Consider the following 23599-nt stretch of genomic DNA (forward strand, 5'->3'; position numbering starts at 1 on the left):
GCACTGGTTCGACTGCCTCAAGAACAAGGACAAGAAAATCGAGCGCTGGCACACCCTGACCAACGAATTACCCGGCTCGCTCAACGACTGAATGTCCTCATCCGGCCGTCGGGAGCCGTCGGAGGGGATCCGCACACCCCCGCTCGACGCCTGCGTCCCATTTCCAATCTTCTTCCCCGCTCCCCCTTCGTGGCGTCGAGTACCGGGTAACTTTCCTCTCTCGACGGATCAAAAGTAAGCGTCCGGGACTCCAAAGTCTTTTGGGTGTGCCCCCGTGCAAAAGTGACTCGAGGGTTTTTGATATAGCAAGGGCCCTTTTCTCGCGCTGCCTGTCCAAACTGTCTGTATAAATGCCAGCGACAAAAAATGAAACTTGTCTAGTTGTAGGCGGTTGTTGTTAATCCGGGGGACAAAGTCGTCGGGTCAATTTTCTGCCACTCCCACCCCTTGTTTTGCATTGAAAGCACTTGTGAATCGCTACAATGCAAATGGCTAGCAACGCGAAGCCGAGTCGGCCATTTTTACGACTTTTTTTTTGGGGGGGGGGGGGGGTATACCAAGCCGTGACTGAAGAGGCTGGGGCTGTAAAATTGAAACATTTGGGACCCCTTTCTTCCGTCTGTGCGCGGGACTCGGTTTGACCTCGCAATTTTTTCCTCAAATAGCACTTTGGGGCTCGACGGACGAAAACATGGCCGCCAATTGAAGTTGACGTCTCACGGGTTGGACGATGCTAACAAAAAAAAAAAGCGCGTCTTGTTTACAGGCTCTTCTCGACGTTGTTTGAGCAGAGAAACGGCGCCGGAAGACGAATTGAGATGTAAAGCTCTTGGGAAGCATTGTCGCTTTTTGGTTTTCATGTCGACCCCCCCCCTCCCCCAATGCAAAGGGAACAATTTCATGCTCACCTCAACAGTTCAGATGTGGGGGGGCCAAGTTAACTGGGCGCTCCCGTCAGCGGCCCGTACAAAGCCCCTGTACCACCCCCCCCCCCCCCCTTTCATATTTTCAAACAGCATATGGAGCAAAAGTGGCAATTTTCGGCCCTAAGGGGGCGCTATCGTAACGTTCCCTTTCACAGTGCCCTGTAAAACCCGTCATTTGAATTCTTTCCATTCAAACCACCACAGAGCTAGGCGGGGGTTGGAGGAAGTTGACCTGGTCAGATTTTAGTGGGACCAGAGCCCAAGACGACGAAGGGCAACGCATATGCACGAAACACTTCCCGGAAAGGCGTCTGTGTGTTTTTTGGGTTCCCCCCCCCCCGGCCCCCGAGCAATTTTCCGTCGTCGGTCAACGGCAGGTCGCCTGTTACGGCTGTGATTTCGCAATTTCTCCCCGAATGTATTCGCCACACCCGGCGGTGTGAGAATGTGCACCTCAGTGCTTGGTTGATGTCGGCATTTCGAGGCCCCCTCACCCTCTTCCTGCCTTCGTCCGCTTCGTTGGATTTGATTGTTTTTCCACACATGAGATGCGCAAGCAACAGCAACAGTACCAGTCGGGAGACTTACTGTGAGAAAAACTAAACATATATATATATTATTTTCTGTTTAATTTTTTTGTTTTATTTTATATTCTTGAGTTTTATATTTTAATTTATTTGGGGGGGGTTGTGTTTTAATTGCATGTTATTTAATTCAAATGTCTCTCTCTTCATTGAACTATATTTTAATTGTATTGATTTCCCCCCCCCGCCCAGTTAAATTTTCAAGTTCTCAGTTTGAATTGTCTTTGATGGTTGCTGTATTTCGTCATCCATCGATTATCTGATCGGCTTCTCCTCAGGAGGGTGGCAGGCGCGCTTCAGCCCACCCAGCCGTGTCTTTGGGGATCCTGAAACGGTTGCCAGCCAATCGCAGGGCGCACACAACAACCAGTCACACTCGCGATTGTATGCAGTGAATTTTTATTTGTTTTATTTTTACTTTTAATGTATTGACTTGATTTGAAATGCCTGTTTGACTCCCCTGTTATTCAACCTTTACGAAGCCTCCTTTTTGTCGGCAAAGTGTTGATTATGGTTATGATTATAATTATTTGTGCTTCCCTCACGTTCTGTTGATCTTGATCATCGCCATCTCGTTCGCTCCGACCGACTTGAAGTGACGATGTGATTTTTGTCAGCCGTCAGCCTTTGTATGCAAATCGATATTCCGATAAAGAAAACGGCAACAACAACAAAACATGCATGCGCCGGTCCTTGTTTTTGTCATGAGATGACCTCATGTTTGATACTGTTTTCTGTATTAGGGGGGGGGGGGGGGGGAGTTCAAACTGAATGCTCCAATGATTGCAATGCTTTCTTCTGGACTCCATTTGTACTTGTCTGGCTGCATGTGTGACTTTGTTGGTTTGTCGAATGTTTGTATGAGTTATGATGTCAATGCACTATGTCAAATGATATTTTGGTCACACAAAAAAATTAAAAGTGGACTTGTTCCGTTTGCACCAAGTATTTATGTCTGAGATTTGGCACCCTCTAGCGGTGGAGTTCCAAACCGTAACCAAATACATGTACAGGAGTAGAAAGCCGGTGTTGAAATGGCCACCAATCAACCCTGTGGAGAAGTGGCGTTTTCTGCCATTTCTGGGTCTGCCCTGAGCAACTTTGAATTTGCGCTTGTGAGGAAATGGCCAGCCATCAGCTTTGGAGGAAGGACTTACGCTAATGTAAGGTTTTGCGACCGGAAATTGAGGGAAAACATGCAACAGATGACAAAACAATCAAATGTTGAAGTTGCAACTTTGATATATGGTCGTGGAAGCTTTTACGTTTTCACAGCTGAATCTTGTTTGGTATTTTGCAAGAGGAGATAAGAAGGGCAACACCCGTGGTAAAGTTCTGTTTTTTTTGCTGGCTCCACACTGTGATTTTACGCTGGTCGATTATTGTCAAGTATTCCGCTGTGGCCCTTTTTAGGTCCCAGAGTGCCAAGAAACTTTGCACAAGCACACGAGCGACCCCAGGCGGACCATGATATGACAAAATGCACAACAACAACAACAACACTTCCCATCAACCCCCTAGGATGGCTGAAGCCCCGCCCGAGTCTGTCTGAATGGCAGATTGTTTCGCTGAGAGCAGCTGCTGACTATTCCAGTTGGAGAGCAAACACGAGCGGCAGGCAGGGAGGCAGTGAGCTGCCGTCTCTGCCGCTCCATCCAGGACCTGTGACAAGCTGCCGGAAGCAGGTAAGAAGCAGCTTCCGTTTTGACTGTCCTGCCTTCAAAATGAGAGCAATTTGAGATTTGTTTATTTATTTATTTATTTTTGCCAACGCGATGATTCATATGAAGCCGTCTACTAGTATTCCTTTAAGAATTAGTACAACAATGTTTCATTTTAAACGTGAAATTCAGGATGATTCTAATACATTTTTAAATGAACTTAGGTTTGTATTGAGTATTTTCAGTGTTTCGTTTAACATTGTAAATGTCATTAAATGTGGTTATATTTCTCTAAATAGATTAGACAGATACTGTATTTACGTATATTAAGATTTCCTTATTATTCAACTAAATATATGCTGGCAGTAAAATATAGGTACAACATTTTAAAAATGATATGAACTGAAGTATTATCCATTTTTAATTGAAATGACATCAATAAATATATAACTTCAGAAATTGAAAAATAGTATATTAAGTTGGATTTCAATTTTTTCTCTGTTGAATAAAATTATATATACATTTGTACAATATGCAGACCAGTTTACATTTCATTGAAAATATTGTGAGAATATATCTATAGATATAATTTTAATGTTGAAAACTAAGTCTTGATAGTAGTGCAATTATCATTTTTTAAATAAATATTTAGCTACTTTTAGTTGATTATTCGAAACACATTAAATAAACATATCCATTCCATAGTAGAGTTATAAAGAAAATATTGTATTAAGATAGGTGAACTTGTTGTTTTTTTTAACGTGACAGCAGTCTTGTTTTATTTTGTAAACCGGACAACCGGAATCGAGCGTTTCGTCTCCATCTTGAAGGAGGTCAGTTTTTTTTTTTACCTCTTGCTTTCTTCCCCCTCTGCTTCTCTTTCTCTCTGTCTATCTCTCTCCCTCTCCTTTTCCTCATTTTCCTTTTAAGACCACTTTAGGATGGAGCACCTATGTATTTATTAATAACCTTGTTATTTACAAGTACGTAGCTTTCTGGTTATTTTTGTAAGTTTGTTTTTCTGTAGCCGCCCCCTTTCCAATGAGAAGACGTAGAAGATGGAGCTTCACATTCTAGAGCACAGCTTGAAAGTGGCGAGTATAGAGAAGGAAGGTATCCAAATGTGCACTCACGGATTAATCAAACTCGCCTTCCTGGCCTCCAAAACCAGGTACGTGCATTCCTCTCCTTCACGCCGCCAACCCTGCACGTTAATGTTGGACTTTAAAGGCAGCTAGCTTCAAATGACCGTCGTTTTTTCACTGTGTGCTGCTAGTTTCCCGAGGCGCCACGAACGCACCGTAATGCTGTTTAAATGTGTATTTGTGCGTGTTTGTGTGTTTGATCGATCCAGCGCCGCTTTTCTTGGGCCTTTGTGAGATTTCTGCCACCCATAGCTGGGTTGACGCCAATCCGGCGTGCGGATCGACGTATATGACTGGCTTTTACTGGGCCCGTTCGCGTCCAAACTCCGTTATTAAAGCGTCAAAAGTGGCATTATTGCTGGTGCGTTGCATTCAAGGACCGGCGTTGGAGCTCGGTAACGAGAATATCGTCGTGCGAGGAGAGGCCTTTGCACTTGTTTTCGTCGCCGGTCTGTGATTAATGTGAGCCTTAAGCAGGTTAAGTTCCCCTAAACGCACCGCGTGAGCTCGCCAAAGCCTCTCCCAAGCACGCATCTCCTCTCAAATGATTCATTCTTGACACATTTCTATTTTTCCTATAGGAACGAATGCGAAGTCGAAATGGTCTCCTCTTCACAAGTCGGAACAGTTGCCTTCGCCAAATTTTCATTAATCGTACAGGCAATATTATCGGTGGTGAAAAGTACTCACACTTTGTACCTCAGTACTCTTGCACTGCCAGAAGTACTTACACAACTACTTTAATGAGGTAAAAAAATCTAAAATAAAAATAGACTATGAAATACAAGAAGTTCAAACTCGTTAGCCTAACTGCATATTGCCTGAGTCATGTTTGAACATTTTGGGAAAACGAGCAAAAACACAATTTTATTATGATGTAAGGCAAACAAATGGGGGCGGGGGGGGATTCTGTTTAAGTGCGATCTCGTGTCGTCTTACCTTAAAAGTAAAAATAAATACATGCCATGTTTTTGACCGTGCTAGCTTGACAGTCAGCTAAAAAGAAATTGTAACAAGCATCAGATTTTAACACGATTGTTTTCTCAAAATTCAACTTAAAAGTTTTTATTAACCTCAGATTTCCAAACACGGATATTCTCTGAATATTTAGACTTTTTGAATTGTCATACAATTTTTTTTTTAATGACAGTCCTCTTTCTTGAAAGATTACAACTTTTTATCCTCAGGAAAAAAATATTCAATTAAAATGTAAAGTTCTTGAAGAAAAAAAAAATCACACACATTTTTGAAGGACAGTTCTTTTTAAGATTGTGACTTCAGAAAAAAATTGCTTCTAAACTTGGAAAAAAGTGTTGCGTTTTTTTTTTTAAAGGATTTAATTCTCTCGCTGAAGTGGCATCTTGCTACCCTTTTGTTAGCCGTATCTGCTAGCATACTTTTGTCTTTGTTTGCTCGTCAGGTCTTTAATGCTGTAAAACCGCAGCAAAATGCTAAATAGTTCATTTTTTTCGAAAACAACTATTGTCCTGCCTGTGTGGGCGTCATCCTAAATCACCCCCAGCCCACCCCCACCCCCAGGCCTTCTGGCCTCCCTCAGTCAACAAATATTTGATGTAATTAATGTTCCCGGGTCACTCAGAGTTCAGCGGCAACAACAACAACAACAAGACTCTGTCAATGAGTCCTTGTGAAGTTCCTTACATGACCTGGGAATTCGACTAATGCCGAAGTTCAATTAGCTCGTTAGCGGGAATCGAACGCCCTCATTAAAGCGGGCCTCAGAAGAACAAAAACAATTTGAGATGTCTTCAACCCGTAGTTCAAAGATGAGGAAATCCCAACGTGTTCTTGCCTCCCTTTAACGCTCGGAAGGGAAATCGTGACCTGAATTCATTCGCCTGCCGGTCTTTTAGCCGTTTCGGGGAAATTAGTTGTCGTCGCCGGCCTGCCGCGTAGGCTCACATGTTGCATATTTTATTGGTTGCGTCTCCCACCGCTCAGGTGCAAGTTCTTCAGCCTGACGGAGACGCCGGAGGACTACACCATCATCGTGGACGAGGAGGGCTTTAAAGGTGAGCCTCGCCGTGTCTCCGCGGCAACAGTGACATCATCGCCCGACCGCGTTGTGTAACGAAGGTCGCGGCGTCTCTCTGGGCGGCCAATGTTTGAACACACTTTGTCGCTAATGGTGGCCGGGCCACTCTCTTCAGTGAGTGAATCCGCGTGGTCGCGCACCTGACCAAAACTCTTCGGTTTCCCCGGAGACCAGAGAGTTGTAGCTTTTTTTTCTTTTTGGGGGGCTTGATAAGCCTGAATTGCCGTCGGCTTTTAGACCAGTCAAACGGGGTAGCCCGAACTTGGGGTCCGCAAATGTATCATAACATGACAAAAAAAGTCTCAGTTTCCTGCGGCCCAAAAAACCGTCTTCGCTTGAACCATAAATTGGCTGTTGCGTTGCGCCAGGTCCAGAACGCGGTCTTGATTTTTTGTCCTCCCCACAGAGCTGCCCGAGTCGGAGCACATCAGCGTCGCTGAGGCCACGTGGCTGGCGCTCAACGTGGTGTCGGGAGGCGGAAACGCTTCCAACTCGCAGCCCATTGGCGTCACCAAGATCGCCAAATCGGTCATTGCGCCGTTGGCCGACCACAACATCTCCGTTTTCATGCTGTCCACCTATCAGACTGACTTCATCCTGGTGAGTGGGCGGGGCTAGGTGGGAGATTTGCGGAATTGGGAACTTTTCAGGAGAATTTAGGACAATATATAAATGGGAATGTGTCACGGTGATTGCACTGCTGGGGGATGCAAGGGGGGGGGGGGGTCCATCCATCATCTACCGCTTATCCAGGGCCGGGTCGCGGGGGCAACAGCTTTAGCAGGGAAGCCCAGACTTCCCTCTCCCTAGCTACTTCTTCCAGCTCTCCCCGAGATCCCGAGACGTTCCCAGGCCAGCTGGGTGACATAGTCTCTCCAGCGTGTCCTGGGTCTTCCTCGGGGGTCTCCTCCCGGTGGGACATGCCCGGAACACCTCACCGGGGAGGCGCTGAGGAGGCATCCGAATCAGATGCCCAAGCCGCTTCATCTGGCTCCTCTCGATCTGGAGTGGGGGGTAAAAAAAATAAATTGTGCCGAGCGGCTCTGGCGCCGGAGGAGGAAAAAAAATGGCGTCAATGTTGACAATCTGTTACGTGAAAGCGGCTCAAGAGCTCGCTCCTGGAATGGTGGGTCTCGGGACATCTGCCGGTTTTGGATTCTGGCGTGTCCGGATGTATGATCCGGATGATCAAGTCTTGCCGTACCGTACCCTGAAGTCAGCCAGACATGACCGAGCGCCGGGAACCTCGGACTGACGGGGGTGGGGGGGCCGTTTTTAATCCGCAGGTCCGAGAACGAGACCTGCCCATGGTCATGCACACGCTGTCTTCGGAGTTCACGTTACTGCGGGTGGTCAACGGGGAGACGGTTGCCGCCCACCACCTGGGGGTCACCAACGGTTTTGTCAAACCCAAACTCGGTATGTGAAGAACAACCGCGGAGCTTCCGTCCCATTTGTTGCGCTCGCTTCTCACCAAAGATTTTCGGACCCTAACCCCCCCCCGCCCCCTCCAGCGCCGCGCCCAATCATCCACCCGCTCTCCAGTCCCAGTAACATGTTCTGCGTGACCAGTCTGGATCCGGACACGCTTCCCTCTGTCGCCACCCTGCTCATGGATGTCATGTTCTACTCTGGAGGGTAAGCTGGGCCCAGGGACAAGGGTTGGAGGTTTCGGGGGGCTTTCCGTTTCTATTGGCCTTCGGCCATGGCTTTTCCAGGTGACCTTTGAAGGGGTTAGAGTTCACGAGGTCATGTTGGATCCGGGTTAGCTCATGTCAAGTTTTTAGAGTGAAGCTCTTGGGCACCGAGTCGCGTTTTGGTCTTTACGGTTGTGAGGGTTTTACTGTCATTTAGCTTTGAATTGCTCTCATTTGTTTTGGCGGCGTCCTTATAGGTCGAAAGAATCGGGCGCCGGCGGCGAGGACGCCAGTCACATTCGCTTCTTCTCCTTCTCCCTCATCGAAGGCTACATTTCGCTGGTCATGGACGAACAGACGACGCAAAGGTGAGCGGCAGGGTTCGCGACGGTGATGGCGAGTTTGACCCCCCCCCCCCCTTACCGCTCCGAGCTGGCTAATTGGCCACCGCTCTCCGCAGGTTCCCAAACAACGTCCTCTTCACCAGCGCTTCCGGAGAGCTCTGGAAAATGGTTCGAATCGGGGGGCAACCTTTAGGATTTGGTGAGTCTGTTCGCTTTCCGAGCCAGCGCCGTCCGTGTTCGTCCTCGCGTCTTTTATCGGGTTGCATTTTCTGTATTCCGGCAGACGAATGCGGCATCGTGGCTCAGATATCGGAACCCCTGGCAACCGCCGACATTCCCGCCTACTACATTAGCACCTTCAAGTTTGACCACGCCCTGGTAGGCGCCTTGCGCCGTTTTCGTTTTTTATTTTTTATTTTTTTGGAAGTGAATTTGATCTTTTGAAATGAACACAAAAGCAAGTGTGGCATCCATCTTCTGCAGGTTCCTGAGGAAAACATCCAGAGTGTGATTGGAGCCCTGAGGAGCGAGAGTAACCTGGCGTAGCGAGGACGGGGGGGGGGGGAGGGTGAGCGTTTCCAAAAACTGCCGAGAGCTAATTAGCGAACCGCCGTGGATCAGCTTGGAGTGAGGCGCAAAGTGCAGAGGGGATTTTGTCGCGCAGCCATTTTTCCGTAGCTCCTCCCCTTTTTCCTTTCCGTGCCAGCTGCTCCCCCAACCCCTTTCCCTCTGGCCCCGCCCTCCCGCTGGCCCCGCCCCAATAGTTATTCCCACTTCACCAATTGCACCTACTGTGTTCGTTACAAAATCCCCCGACTGGAAGGATGATGAATGTACTCGCGTAAGAATTATTTCGACAAGCTTTTTTCCATACTTTTTTTTTTTCTATTACTTGTTTTGTTTTTTCACAATTTCAGATTTTTCGAGGGAGTGTTATTTTTGTCTTAAATTCATTTTTTTTTTTCACCACAAACATTTCTAGCTGTTTTATTTCCTCACTTTGTTTTGTTTTGTTATTCTTTTTGTTATTCTTTTTTTTATTTATTTTGGGTTATTTCTTTTATTACTTTTGGGGGGGAGTTTGTTTGTTTGTTTGTTTGTTTGTTTGTTTTTTTCTCCCTTCTTTTTCAGTAGTTTTCGTCGGTGCCAAGACACGATTTTTCTTTTCATTTGAATGCCTAAAGTGATGATGCCTTTTGTTGTGCAATCTGAGGCCGCGCTGCGTTCGCCGCCGTTAACGTGAAGTTGTCGATCCATCTGGAAAAGGAGTTTTTTTTTTCCTTTCTTTTTTTTTTTTTTTTTTGTCATAGCGCTCACACTCGCTTCTCTCCCACCGTTCGAAGGATTTTGATTTCAAGTCCATATGCTATCGACGGTGGATATGTAGCATGGATAGTTTGTTGACTACTTGATAGCGAAGCGGAAAAGAATCTTTTTTTTTCCCCCGCTTATAACGTTACAATACCCAATATTAGCAGCATATTTCTTCAAATATGTTGGCCTCGCCCCCAATCGGACATTGCTAACTTTACGTTGAAATCTTTTGTACCGACTGAATGTTTGGGACTCTTGCCTTTTCACTTCATATACCTGTCGTCGTAATCACTGGTTAGCTCTCAAATATCGTTCAAGAATTCGTAAAAGGGGAGGGGGGAAAAAAAAGCATCAAATTTTATTTGGGTTTTCTTTCGCGATCCTGCGATCTGTCATTTGGGCAGAGACTTTTATTCACTGAATGCTTAACGTTGTTCTTTTGTGAGCCCTCTTGATTTGTGAGCAGGGCAGGAGAGATGCGTTCCAGTAAAATTTGAAAATTGAATCACTAGCGTGCGATTTATCTCAAGGCCAAATTCTCTCTAACAATCAGTTTCAGATGTCAAACTAAAATGTCATAACTAAGTTCAACTTAGTCTCTTTTCTCGCCAGTAACCCAAAGAGCTTGATTTGGCTACTAACGTGATTCTATTTTATGTTGTGTGCGCCGTCGCTGGTTTTGACCTTTGACGAGGGCGCTCAACTTCGATACAGTGTGGAAGAATTTGACAACTCAATTGTTTTTGGGTGTTTTTGTTCTTAAGTCCCAAAAAATCAGCTTTGACAATTTTTTTAACGGTAGTAAGCCTCACAGTGCAGAGGTCGCGGGTTCGAATCCGACCCCGGCCTTCCTGGGCGGATTTTGTATTGTTTTGCCCGTGCCTGCGTGGGTTCCCTCCCGCATTCCAAAAACACGCTTGGTAGGTTGATTGACCGCTCCAAGGTGTGATTGTAAACGCGAATGAATGGTTGTTTGTCTCTGGCAAACCGGTTCAGGGTGTCCCCCGCCTACCGCCCGAATACTGCTGGGATAAGCTCCGGCACACCCGCGGCCCTCGTAAGGAGCAGCGGATTCACATAATGCATGGATGACAATGCCGTAGATTTTAGATCTTACAATTTTGCAATTTGAAAATATTGTAGATCTTTTGTTTTTTGTTACGTTTTGTTTTGTTTTTTGTTTTTTTTTCTCTCGCAGGTTACACAAAAAAATGGACCAGGAAGCAATTTACTCATCCTAAATCGTGAAACTGGCATAAGCTGCTATAAATTTCGTGAGTAAATTTTCAAATGTTCTCCTTGTTGATGCAAAACGGCGGAATTCACTTTTAAAATTCGACGGGCTTTGTATGGGGCACACTAAATTTGCGACGAAAATATAATCAGTAGTTTGCCATTATTTAGATTTTTTTTAAATTATATAATCTTACCCCCAAATGTAACAGAAAATGATTTAGCGAGTCTATTGTGTCATCCATAAATTGTATTTATGATTCCCCCCTCCCCCCGCAAAAACAAAAAAAAATCATCTTGGACCAATAAACAAATTAGCAAGTCACAAAACTAGCGAGACTTGCTAAAAATGGTTTTATATGTCTTTGCGGAAGTTGTGGAAAAAAATTACAATTCTCTGTTAATATGAGGCTACGACCAAGAAACAAATTAGCTTAGCTTAACTTGTCCTTATTTTCTCGCTGACTACTACGCAAAAAAATGATTATCATTGCCTAATGCAACAAATTAGCCTCGCTTTAGCTACTCACACCTCCACAGTTAACCATTTTCATCAAATTATATTCAGTTGTTTACTTTTGAAATTGTTTTTTTTTTAACATTTTTGTTTTTTATAATCGAGCCCAAAATTCTGCCTATCAGGATTTAGCAAGTTGCAAATGTCATAAGTCATTTGCGCATAGTTATTTTCTTGCAAAAATTGAATTCACTCTTAAAAAGTGACGTGCGTACAAGGAAACGATTAGCTTGGCTTAATGCACAAAGCTTAGCCTCCTAAAATTGTTACGTAAATTACACTTGTTGAGTCTCTGTTGTAAGAATGAGGGGTGCTTAAAGGAAAGCCGAGATTTACTTACTAGCATCTCAAAACTTTCCACGATTTAATCAAAAATAATAAGTTAGCTTTTTTTTTTTTCTCGTAAGGATAAGCGGCTCTGATGATGGCTGGATGGATGAATTCAAAACAAAGAAACAATTAGCGTAGCCAATGAAACTAGCTGAAGCTGCTGAATAATTAAATTTAAAGCAAACAAATTCATAAGTAACTCATTAACCACAAACCTAGTACCCAAAAAATAAGTTTACCTAGTATTGGCTACGAGCACTTCCAAACTTGAAATGATTCTACCACATTTTATATTTTGTCTTTGCCAAATTATTACAAATAATTGCTTTACTTCAACACTTTTTTTTTCCCCACCATTTTGTTTTCCGCCAAGAACGCAGAGAAAGTGTTAGCATTAGCGGTGACACTTGTCATTGCTCCCAGTGTTGACATGTTTGGGGTTTTTTTTTTTCCATAATGTATTACTGAGCCACTTTTGTGACGAGAATATATAATGACGACATAACGATAAGCTAACACGCGAAGGAAAGTCACCCTCCGTGTCTATTTTCCGATCTATGAAACTCCGCCTCCCTGAGAATCCCTCAACCAGTCGTCTGCACTTTAATGCAGGTTAGCCTCACCACCCACCCAGAGAAAAAAAAAAAACGGCCTGCTGTACTGGTGAGCAAGAACGGGAGTTGTCTCTTGGTTTTAAGCATTTGCTGATAACAGAAATGTATTTCTTGCTTGTTGTTGTTGTTAGTTTCTTCACCTTTCAGATTCGACTAGTCAATTAAAAAAATAAAAATTGTCAGTGTTAAAACTCAAAAGAAAATTTCTACTGATTTACATTGATTGGGGGGGGGTGATTTTGGCCCCCAAATCACCCCCCAGTGTGATTTTGGGGGGGACTTGAAGCTTATTTGTGTGTGTGTGCGTTAATTTTTGAATGTAGGAGGAAACCGGATTCAAACCCACAACCTCTGTATTGTGAGGTGCACTTGCCAACCAGTCGTCCACTGTGTCACCCTTCTCCTGAAGTGGAAGCACGGATTTCTTCCAAGTGTTGGCTGTTAAGTACATGCTGGTAAAAAAAAAAGGGTTAAAGGGTAGCGTGGAAAGACCTTGGCCTTATTTTACAAAGAAAACTATGCAAGCCCAGCTACGTTCACAGTGGAGTCCTCCTCATGCTGCGCCACAGGGTGGGGGGGGGGACCAAGGGGTCAAATCCTGTGGCGAGCAGCTGGCTTGGTTGCGTTTCTCACCTTTTGCTCTAAGATGCTTTCAGCCAACTCACAGGAGGGATTGAACGGCGCCACCGTGTGGTCAATGTTGCATGCTTGTCTCCGGAATGCAAAATGACTGAGTTTATTTAAATGTATTTGTTGGTTTTATTCATTCATTTAAAAAAAGATTTAATTTATCTCAAGAAATATATATTTTTCGTAAATGTTAAAAATATGTAAAATTAACGATTGCATACACATTTAACAGATTCATAAATCGTTATTTTGTTAAAGTATTGAACAATTTTATTGTACAGTATAGCCGTAAATGACAGGGATGGATTGAGAGATCGATGGATCAAAACAACAGAGAAAAAAAATACAAAGATGAGCAATAAAATTGAAAAATCACAGCAGTGGGTAAAAGTGGAAAGTAAAGACAGTTCGATTGGAATCTTTTACTGTTGTGCTCATCACGACCACAAAACGGCGAAAGCGTTCTTTGTCAGCTACGGAACGACATTTAACAGACGAAGAAGAAAATGCCGGGTTCTGATTGGACATCACGTAAGAAGGGACGGCCTTTACGGATACCTTGCAGATCTTTTTCCATTCGTGGGGGGTTGAACCGCGGCAAGCGGTCGTCCGGGTACGCTTCTCGATTCCGGGTCTCACGAGCGACGTTCCGTCAATGTTTGGACGTCGGACGACGCCTGGTGCAGAACAAGACAATGTTGCTCGGCCGTTCTTGCAGAAGTCGTTTCGTCAGCTGGGAGTAACGACGTCGACGTCGTCTTTCGGAGGTGAGTTCGGCGACGACAGCGAACGCCAGGAGGAAGCTAGCTTGCCTCTCATGATTTATTTATCCCCCCGCAACCGCTCACGTTTCATCCGTTGTTAACGTCGCCGACAGAATAGATGTTAAAACTGTGTCGTGTACCCGCAAACGGTGAGACTCTTCGATACAACAAGCCCAGAAATGTTTAGCTTCACACCGGCCACAACGTTAGCAACACCGCTGCAAAGCTAGCATATCCCCCTACTCGGGCTAGCATCAAAACTGCATCAATCTGTGTATGTGTTGTTTTATAAATAAAATGTTCATTTGCATGTACTGCTTCGTTGCGTGCAGATGAAGGGTTGTAACGATGAATCGATAGCAAACCGATTGTCAGTTTATATTGACGACTATTTTGATCTGAGATGAGCCGCCGTTTTTAACTGAAATCGTCTGAATTTCAACCTGTCGTCAGCAAACGTTACCAGATTTGCGTCGTCTTCCATGAAATGTGCAAACATCTGCTTTTACTTCTGGAAAATGAACGACACTTTGACAGATTTTTTTTTTAACACGTCAGTAATCAAACGAGGTACTGTGACAGATGAATTAATTAGAATGACTGTCAGTTACAGCCCGAGTATAAATGAATACTTCTCTCACAATGTTTTGTTTCATTTCTAGGCTTCGGCGACATTTATTCATTTTTTGCCGGGCTTTGTGGACAGCGGACTCAAACTGGCGGAAATGGACGAACAAAGCGTGGAGGTTTGTGTTGCCGCCTCAGAATTCCGGGCCTGGCTCATTTTCAAATGTTCCCGTTTGTTGTTTGGTGGGCGCAGAGCATCGCCGAAGTGTTCCGCTGCTTCATCTGCATGGAGAAGCTGAGGGACGCTCGCCTGTGCCCGCATTGCTCCAAGCTCTGCTGCTTCAGCTGCATACGGGTACGTGGACACGCTTTATTCCGGTGCTGTCTTGACTTACAAGTGATATCTTAAAATGATATCGGTCCGTCCCTACTTGTAAGCCAAGGTACGACCGCAGCGGGTTTTGGCGACGCGTTAACATTGAAGTGTGTATTGACAGCGCTGGCTGACGGAGCAGCGAGCACAGTGTCCACACTGTCGGTAAGACCGCCCTTTCCTCAAAAGTCCAATTATGTCTCCAGACTTCAGATGCCCGAGCGTCCCAATTGCGCGTGTGTCCGCATGCAGGGCTCCACTCCAGCTGAGGGAGCTGGTGAACTGCCGCTGGGCCGAAGAGGTGACGCAGCAGCTGGACACGTTGCAGCTGTGCAGCCTCACCAAGCACGAGGACAACGACATTAAAGACAAGTCAGCCGCTCGGCTTCTTATGCGTCTTTTTTGGCGGGCGCCGCCTCCTTTTTTGGGGCTTGGTAAAATAACAGTACCGGGCGGTGCCACTAGAGGCCAGTATTTACCTTTACCGTCACAGGGATTGGGCCTTGATACCGATACGTTTTTTGTGTCATGATACCTGTATATGAACGGATCAAGCTTTGTTTGGCGTTCCTTTTTCTTTTTTAAGTTGATGAAATACCCCCCCTGCCCCCCCTGCAGATGTGAGAACCACCACGAAAAGTTGAGCGTCTTCTGTTGGACGTGCAAGAAATGCATCTGCCACCAGTGCGCTCTGTGGGGCGGCATGGTAACAGAGTCTTGCCTACCCGAAAAAGCCCCCCTCGTCCCGATTGTGTGACGATGACATATTCCGCCTTTGCGGGCTCGTGCAGCACGGCGGCCACACGTTCAAGCCGCTGGTGGAGATCTACGAGCAGCACGTGAGCAAGGTGAAAGAGGAGGTGGCCAAGCTGCGGCGACGCCTCATGGAGCTCATCAGCCTGGTGCAGGAAGTGGTGAGCGTCGTGACACTTGTTCTGGCCTCCGAGCTCGTTGGATGCGTGTCGTACTGCCGACGTGCGTCAGGTGGCGCTAAAGTGTTGCTGTTGTCGTGCCAGGAAAGGAACGTGGAGGCGGTGCGGGGAGCCAAGGACGAGCGGGTCCGCGAAATCCGGAACGCGGTGGAAATGATGATCGCCCGTCTGGACAACCAGCTGAAGAATAAACTCATCACGCTCATGGGTAAGGCATCAGGCTCACCTCGTTCCGATGCTTTTTAAAAAAAAATTTTAGTAATTAGGAACAATCTGTGCGCAGCGATTTCAAAAATGATATTTTGGAGAAAAAAATGATATTTTGACACTCGTCAGGCATCAGAAAAAGCAACGCGCAAAATGTTCTCATTGTATTTATGACTTCCAAAATATATTTTGAACCATTTGAAGTAGCAAGTGTAAAATAAATGGTAAGACGCGGTACAAGTTATTGGACTGGAAAAACGTCACGTCCACGTGAATATCTCTCAACGTGTAACAAGTTGAAGGTTTTTGAAGACGACGCTAAGCAGTCGTGTTTCGCTGGAGTGTTTTTCAGATCGTGGCGACGGTTGGCGCCGTAGCAGCTTCTCTGTTAAAAAAAAAAAAAAAATTAATAATAAATCAAATAATATAAGTCAGATTTTAAGGGCCGGCCATTTTGCTGCCGCAATCAGATGGCGTGTCCTCGAGCCCACGCGCGCACCTACACAGTCATCCGGTCTCCGCATCGGGCTTTCCGTGTTCATGCGCGAGTGCTCTGAAAATAGCAACACTCTCCTCCTCCTCCTCCTCCTCGTCCGTCATCAGGCCAGAAGACGTCCTTGACCCAGGAGACGGAGCTGCTGGAGTCCATCCTGCAGGAGGTGGAGCACCAGGTTGGAGCCCTTCCTTGCCTTTTAACCACGATGAAGCCGGATGTGACCCCCAAGTAATCTTGTCTGTTTGCGCTGGCCCCCCCCCCCCCCCCCCCCCCCCCCCAGCTCCACTCGTGCAGTAAGAGCGAGCTGATCTCCAAAAGTCCGGAGATCCTGCTCATGTTCCAGCAAGTCCACAGGAAACCCATGCAGTCCTTCGTCACCACGCCGGTGCCGCCCGACTTCACCAGGTACTTGACACGAACGCTAGATGGCGACATTGCACAAATGGAAGCTGCGAAATTCACTTCGCGGTAGTTCCTGGACAGATGGGGGGCCTGAGCACAAACTAAAAAACTTAACTTTAAAAAAAAAAAAAAAGGCGCCGACGGCTTGGAGAGATTCTCGTGGTGTTTTCAGCAAACAGAACACCACTGCGAAGTGACGGGAGGGAATATTTCACCGCCTCTCCTTTTGCGCTTTGGTGTTTTTCAGCGAGCTGGTTCCGGCGTACGACTCCAGCACGTTTGTTCTGGTCAACTTCAGGTACGGACGAGCCGAGTCGTGGTTGACGCTTCGGACGCAACTCTGGTCTTCTCGGTTTGTGTTGGCAGCACCCTGCGGCAGCGGGCCGACCCGGTCTACAGCCCTCCTCTGCAGATCGCCGGACTCTGTTGGAGGCTCAAAGTCTACCCGGTGAGTTCCGTCGACTCCTTTCTTGCCTGGCCCCGCCCTCCTGATGAAGGAGGAGGCGTGGCCAAGCCTTTTGCGAGCGAAACGGCGCCCGGTTGACTTTGAGCGCCGGCGTCCTTGCAGGACGGCAACGGCGTGGTTCGCGGAAACTACCTGTCGGTCTTCTTGGAGTTGTCGGCCGGACTCCCCGAAACCTCCAAGTCAGTCTGACCGCTCGCCCTCCGCCCGCGCCGGCGTCCCCGTCGCCTTGCCGTGACGGCCGCCCGGGCTCGTGCGCGTCAGGTACGAGTACCGCGTGGAGATGGTCCACCAGGCCTCCAGCGACCCGAGCAAGAACATCATCCGCGAGTTTGCCTCCGACTTTGAGGTGGGCGAGTGCTGGGGCTACAACCGCTTCTTCCGCCTGGACCTGCTGGCCAGCGAGGGCTACCTGAACATGCAGACGGACACGCTGGTGCTACGGTACGCCGCCCCCCCCCCCCCCCCCCCCCCGCGCCACCTCGGTTTCGCCCCTCCCATATGCTTGCGCGGCACTTTTTAAAGTATCGAGAAGTTAAGAGACAAACTTCGTCTCGCGATAGGCGAGCTAACAGATGTTAGCCACGACGCTACGCTAATTCCAAGCCTTCAAATGACACGTTGACATTGACACTTTTATTCTTTTAACGCAAGTCGGACCCCCCCTGCCCCCGAAACGGCGCTCTGCAAAATCTCCGCGTGCCGCCGGCTTGCGCCGCAATAACATTGTTTGTTGTTTGATTTGTGGCGCTCAGATACCAGGTGCGATCGCCCACTTTCTTCCAGAAGTGCCGAGACCAGTACTGGTACATCAGCCAGCTGGAATCGGCTCAGAGCGGCTACGTCCAGCAGATCAACAACCTCAAAGAGGTAAGACACGTGAGAATGAAAGTTACTTCCTCGCCGTGACACGCGCAAACTTTATTTTTTTTTCTGGGCCGTCTCTCAGAGGTTGGCCATCGAAGTGTTCCGCCAGCGCTCGTCGCGCAGCTCCTCGCCCCCCGACCCGAGGCCGGCGGCGGTGGCGGGCGGCGGTGCCGCTTCCCAACGAAACCCCCGCCCCGCCAAGAGCGGCGGCGACGCCGGCGACCGAGACGAGCAGAGCGGCGCGCACGACGACTCCAACGTGAGGAAGCGCGCAAGTGTGCGAGCGAGCGGCGAGAGACTTTGCCTGACTTTGCCTTTTGTCCTTGGGCAGCTGTCGGACGGCGACCTGGAGGCCGACTGCCTGACCGAGGAGGAGGTCAACCCGCTGGACGGCAGCAGCACCTCGGGCAGCTCCACGGCCACCAGCAACACCGAGGAGAACGACATCGATGAAGAGACCATGTGAGTGCCGTCCGGCCGCTGCACCCTAAAATGTCCGCCGTTGCCAAAGTCCAAGTCAATTCCCCAGAAAGGTTCTGCTGCCTTTTGGCTTCGGCCCGAAATCCAATCGCAATATTTCAAACTTTTATTTTTTTATTGCCCGTATTGTCAATATCCAAAGTCACAAAATGGTGGCCTGCTCGTTCAGGTCAGGCGAGAACGACGTGGACATCATCGGGAACTTGGACGCCGAGGAAGGGGAGCTTCCCGACGACTTGGACGGAGCCTCAGGTACTGACGCAAATTTGAAAGGAGAGGGGGGGGGAGGTGAGTGCGACCCCCCCACCCCCTTCCCACAGCCCCCGCCAGATGGTGACTCATCAACTCTCTTGCCCCGCTGCGAGGCCTCTTGCATGGGCTTTATTTTGGGTGCCAGTGCTGAAGAAGCCCCCCCCCTTTCACTCGCCAGCTGACTTGCGTTGGAGGAAGATGAGTCATTCCAATGAGCTCATATAGAAACGGGCATCGATGGCTTTTTATCCAAATGATTGATTTAGTTTGTCCTTCAAAGGCCTTATCGCGGATCTGAAAAAAGGACTCTTCTTGCAGATGTAAAAAAATAAAAAAGAAACTATCGTCTCCTCCGCCTCCTCCTCAGGCGGCGCCGGCTCCTGTCTGCGTTCCGCACTTCTCGGCTCCGCCATTGGCCGGGCCGCCGGCGGAGGAGGCGGGGCGTCTTCGGCCGCCAACGGCGCGACCGGCGGCGGCCTCCTGGACATCGACCCCGTCGTCCTCATCCAGCTGCTGGATCTGAAGGAGCACAACGACACCGAGTCCCTGTGGGGCCTTCAGCCTCGGCATCCGGCGTCCCTCCTACACGGCCAAGGTGTGCGCGGCGGCGCCGGCCGGACGCGGCCCTCGTACGCCGAAAGCCAACGAGCGCCGTTTCTCCGTGTCGCCCCCCCAGCCGGTCTACCCTCCAGGAAAGAGCGGGAGCGCCGTCCGCAGGTGGTGCGCCGCTCCCCCCCGGACTCTGCGGTGCTCGTCCGCCTCAAGGCGCAGATGGCCGAGGTGCGCAGCATGATGTCCGACGTCAAGAGCCAGGTGATGGAGGCCCGCGCGGCCGGCGACGTCAGACCGGGCCCGTCGGGAATCTTCGGGGCCGACGGGGCGCCCTCGCACCGCGCCGACCCGGAGTCGGCGGACGGACGCAAGCCCCGTGAGCTGACGCTGCTCGGCAGGGTGGCCTCGGCTCGCTCCAGGCCTTGCCGTCCCGGTGAGAAGTCCCACAGTAGTGTAGGTGAAGTGGCAGTAAAACAGGCCAAAATTCAAACAATGGGGGCTGAGAACTTCACGCTCATGTTTTTTGGCGGGTTGGGGGGGGGCACTTTCCAGGACGTAAATGCCCGCCGTCCGTCCTGGAAAGCAGCAACGCCCCGCTGGGTCACCAGAGGAGTCCCGAGCAGACGGAGAAAGACTCGGAAGGAGCGGACGCGGCCGCGGAACCCAACCCGCATCTCAAAGAGGCCGCTGACGGTGTGTAGTTTTGGAGAATGCGCATTGTCGCGCTGGTGCAATATTGATCGTGTGAAATCGTCGATTGGTGGGCGGGGGAGGCACTCCGGCAGAGTCTAACGTTGCCAAACGTGTCCTTTTCCGGTGTCCCCGCAGGAGCGGCGGATGGCGCTCGGGTCTCCGGCGAGCGGCCGCAGCCGTACGCGCCAGCGGGGCCCGGGGACGACGACATCTTCTCCGCCGTGGGATCCGGCTACCTGCCGGCCCCCAACGGCTGCGGCGGCAGGAACCTGGGGTGCGGCAAGTACTGTGGAACGCCATTGGAAAATGAGTCGCAGTTTCACAACCGGACACCCCCCCCACCCCACCCCGCCGGCTTTCCACAGGGCAGCTGTGTCGCACTCTGAATCGGAAAGCTCAGGAAACTCCCAGCATTCCTTGCTCGAGGGACCATCGGCGCAGACGCAGTCCAGTGAAGGTCAGTTTTCATCCCAATTCCTTTTGATGCTTCCTGAGCTCAAGTGTCTTGCTTAGAAAAAAAAAACAAGAAGCCACAGAACAGGGGGGGGGGGCATTTGGGAGCTTGGGCCGCAGCCACTCGAAGCGCCTCTTTCTTTCCCTCGTAGAACCGGCGCCGTCCGTCCCGGCGACGAGCAGCGAGAGCGACACCGAAGACGAGGATGCTCCGCGCTGCGGCAACTCTCGCTACGACAACCCGATTCTCCCCTGCACAGGTAACCGTGGCAACGAGTCACCGGCCACGCCGTTTGGTGCGCCAAAATCAGTGAGGCGCCAACGCGGTTTCTTGACAAAATGACAAAGATTTGGTCAAAGGCTGACCCCTTTCTTTGATTTTGACCCTTCAAGGGGATGAGTCGCTCTCAGAAGACATGACGGACAGATGATGGAGCCCTCGCCCCCACCGCAACAAACTACTTTCCACGATCGCTACCATCTTTGCACCAAATTACTGTTCCATTCGCCTGCATGATTTCGATTTATCAAATCGTTTTTTTTTTTTTTAATCATAAAAGCTCTACATCTGTAAACGTCGTCATCGTGGAGAGCGTCTGTGAGCATCACTTTTAGAATGCACGGAAACTGACATTCGGGCTGCTAAAGAAAAGACTTTTTGCGCACTTTACAAGCGTCCATTCCCTTTTTGTGCACTGAGCCATATTTGGTGGTGGAAGGACGTGACCCTCACCGAGTGGTTATTTTGGACTTCCAGGATGCGGTACGCGTGCACGTCTTGTTGCTAATGGGCTGGTTTCGTTTGGAATTGAGCCACGGGAAACAACGCCACCACCTGGAATTGTGAATTTGACCTTTTGTTTGTTGCCAATGCACTGATCCTTGTTTTTCACATAATAAAGGCAATTTTAGCATCATCTGATTTATTCACCAATGCTGTGAGGTTGCGGGGTGGCTCGCAAAGGCGTATAGTAAGGCTTTTTTAGCCGAAAAAAAACGACCATGTATAGTAAGGCTTTTTGACCCGAAAAAAACGACCATGTATAGTAAGGCGTTTTTGACGTGAAAAAAACGACCATGTATAGTAAGGCGTTTTTGACGCGAAAAAAACGACCATGTATAGTAAGGCGTTTTTGACGTGAAAAAAACCACCATGTATAGTAAGGCGTTTTTAGCCGATAAAAACGACCATGTATAGTAAGGCGTTTTTGAGTCGAAAAAAACGACCATGTATAGGAAGGCGTTTTTGACGTGAAAAAAACGACCATGTATAGTAAGGCTTTTTTGACCCGAAAAAAAACGACCATGTATAGTAAGGCGTTTTTGACCCGAAAAAAACGACTATGTATAGTAAGGCATTTTTAGCCGAAAAAAACGACCATGTATAGTAAGGCTTTTTTTAGCCGAAAAAAACGACCATGTATAGTAAGGCTTTTTTGACCCGAAAAAAAACGACCATGTATAGTAAGGCTTTTTTGACCCCCAAAAAAACGACCATGTATAGTAAGGCATTTTTAGCCGAAAAAAACGACCATGTATAGTAAGGCGTTTTTGATTCGAAAAAAACGACCATGTATAGTAAGGCGTTTTTGACGTGAAAAAAACGACCATGTATAGTAAGGCTTTTTTGACCCGAAAAAAACGACCATGTATAGTAAGGCGTTTTTGACGTGAAAAAAACGACCATGTATAGTAAGGCGTTTTTGACGCGAAAAAAACGACCATGTATAGTAAGGCGTTTTTGACGTGAAAAAAACCACCATGTATAGTAAGGCATTTTTAGCCGATAAAAACGACCATGTATAGTAAGGCGTTTTTAGCCGATAAAAACGACCATGTATAGTAAGGCGTTTTTGAGTCGAAAAAAACGACCATGTATAGTAAGGCGTTTTTGACGTGAAAAAAACGACCATGTATAGTAAGGCTTTTTTGACCCGAAAAAAACGACCATGTATAGTAAGGCGTTTTTGACCCGAAAAAAACGACTATGTATAGTAAGGCATTTTTAGCCGAAAAAAACGACCATGTATAGTAAGGCTTTTTTTAGCCGAAAAAAACGACCATGTATAGTAAGGCTTTTTTGACCCGAAAAAAAACGACCATGTATAGTAAGGCTTTTTTAGCCGAAAAAAACGACCATGTATAGTAAGGCTTTTTTGACCCCCAAAAAAACGACCATGTATAGTAAGGCATTTTTAGCCGAAAAAAACGACCATGTATAGTAAGGCGTTTTTGATTCGAAAAAAACGACCATGTATAGTAAGGCGTTTTTGACCCGAAAAAAACCACCATGTATAGTAAGGCGTTTTTAGCCGATAAAAACCACCATGTATAGTAAGGCGTTTTTGACCCAAAAAAAACGACCATGTATAGTAAGGCGTTTTTGACCCGAAAAAAACCACCATGTATAGTAAGGCATTTTTAGCCGATAAAAACGACCATGTATAGTAAGGCGTTTTTGATTCGAAAAAAACGACCATGTATAGTAAGGCGTTTTTGACCCGAAAAAAATGACCATGTATAGTAAGGCGTTTTTGATTCGAAAAAAAACGACCATGTATAGTAAGGCTTTTTTGACCCGAAAAAAACGACCATGTATAGTAAGGCGTTTTTAGCCGATAAAAACGACCATGTATAGTAAGGCGTTTTTGACGCGAAAAAAACAACCATGTATAGTAAGGCGTTTTTAGCCAATAAAAACGACCATGTATAGTAAGGCTTTTTTGACCCGAAAAAAAAACGACCATGTATAGTAAGGCGTTTTTAGCCGAAAAAAACGACCATGTATAGTAAGGCTTTTTTTAGCCGAAAAAAACGACCATGTATAGTAAGGCATTTTTAGCCGAAAAAAACGACCATGTATAGTAAGGCGTTTTTGATTCGAAAAAAACGACCATGTATAGTAAGGCGTTTTTGACGTGAAAAAAACGACCATGTATAGTAAGGCGTTTTTGACGCAAAAAACCCCGCATGTATAGTAAGGCATTTTTAGCCGATAAAAACGACCATGTATAGTAAGGCGTTTTTGACCCGAAAAAAACGACCATGTATAGTAAGGCGTTTTTAGCCGATAAAAACGACCATGTATAGTAAGGCGTTTTTGACGC

General features: G+C 47.5%; 2 protein-coding genes across 3 annotated transcripts; both read left to right on the plus strand.

Moving 5' to 3' along the window:
• Nucleotides 1–3990: 3990 nt before the first annotated feature.
• castor2 (cytosolic arginine sensor for mTORC1 subunit 2) lies at nucleotides 3991–12537 on the plus strand. Its single transcript, XM_052046501.1, has 9 exons — nucleotides 3991–4342; nucleotides 6279–6349; nucleotides 6779–6972; nucleotides 7659–7791; nucleotides 7887–8010; nucleotides 8267–8377; nucleotides 8470–8552; nucleotides 8637–8731; nucleotides 8837–12537. The coding sequence occupies exons 1-9, from the start codon at nucleotides 4230–4232 to the stop codon at nucleotides 8897–8899; spliced, it is 987 nt and encodes a 328-aa protein (XP_051902461.1). The 5' UTR covers nucleotides 3991–4229; the 3' UTR covers nucleotides 8900–12537.
• A 1006-nt stretch (nucleotides 12538–13543) lies between these two features.
• trim37 (tripartite motif containing 37) lies at nucleotides 13544–21409 on the plus strand. Of its 2 annotated transcripts, XM_052046471.1 has the most exons (25): nucleotides 13593–13758; nucleotides 14418–14501; nucleotides 14576–14677; nucleotides 14820–14860; nucleotides 14948–15067; nucleotides 15314–15401; nucleotides 15487–15609; nucleotides 15712–15835; nucleotides 16438–16505; nucleotides 16611–16735; nucleotides 16980–17030; nucleotides 17099–17180; nucleotides 17301–17377; nucleotides 17460–17639; nucleotides 17951–18065; nucleotides 18145–18321; nucleotides 18394–18524; nucleotides 18712–18794; nucleotides 19162–19389; nucleotides 19471–19803; nucleotides 19899–20039; nucleotides 20175–20313; nucleotides 20405–20496; nucleotides 20645–20752; nucleotides 20886–21409. In XM_052046471.1, exons 2-25 carry the CDS (start codon nucleotides 14481–14483, stop codon nucleotides 20921–20923), a joined length of 2787 nt encoding a protein of 928 aa, XP_051902431.1. In that variant the 5' UTR covers nucleotides 13593–13758; nucleotides 14418–14480; the 3' UTR covers nucleotides 20924–21409. The 2 variants fall into 2 exon arrangements, with proteins under 2 accessions (XP_051902430.1, XP_051902431.1); XM_052046470.1 differs by lacking the exon at nucleotides 14820–14860 and having other exon boundaries at nucleotides 13544–13758; nucleotides 14902–15067; nucleotides 18145–18524; nucleotides 19471–19779.
• The last annotated feature ends 2190 nt before the right edge of the window (nucleotides 21410–23599 follow it).

The sequence above is a fragment of the Hippocampus zosterae genome, chromosome 16, assembly GCF_025434085.1.
Source record: "Hippocampus zosterae strain Florida chromosome 16, ASM2543408v3, whole genome shotgun sequence".
NCBI lineage: Eukaryota > Metazoa > Chordata > Actinopteri > Syngnathiformes > Syngnathidae > Hippocampus > Hippocampus zosterae.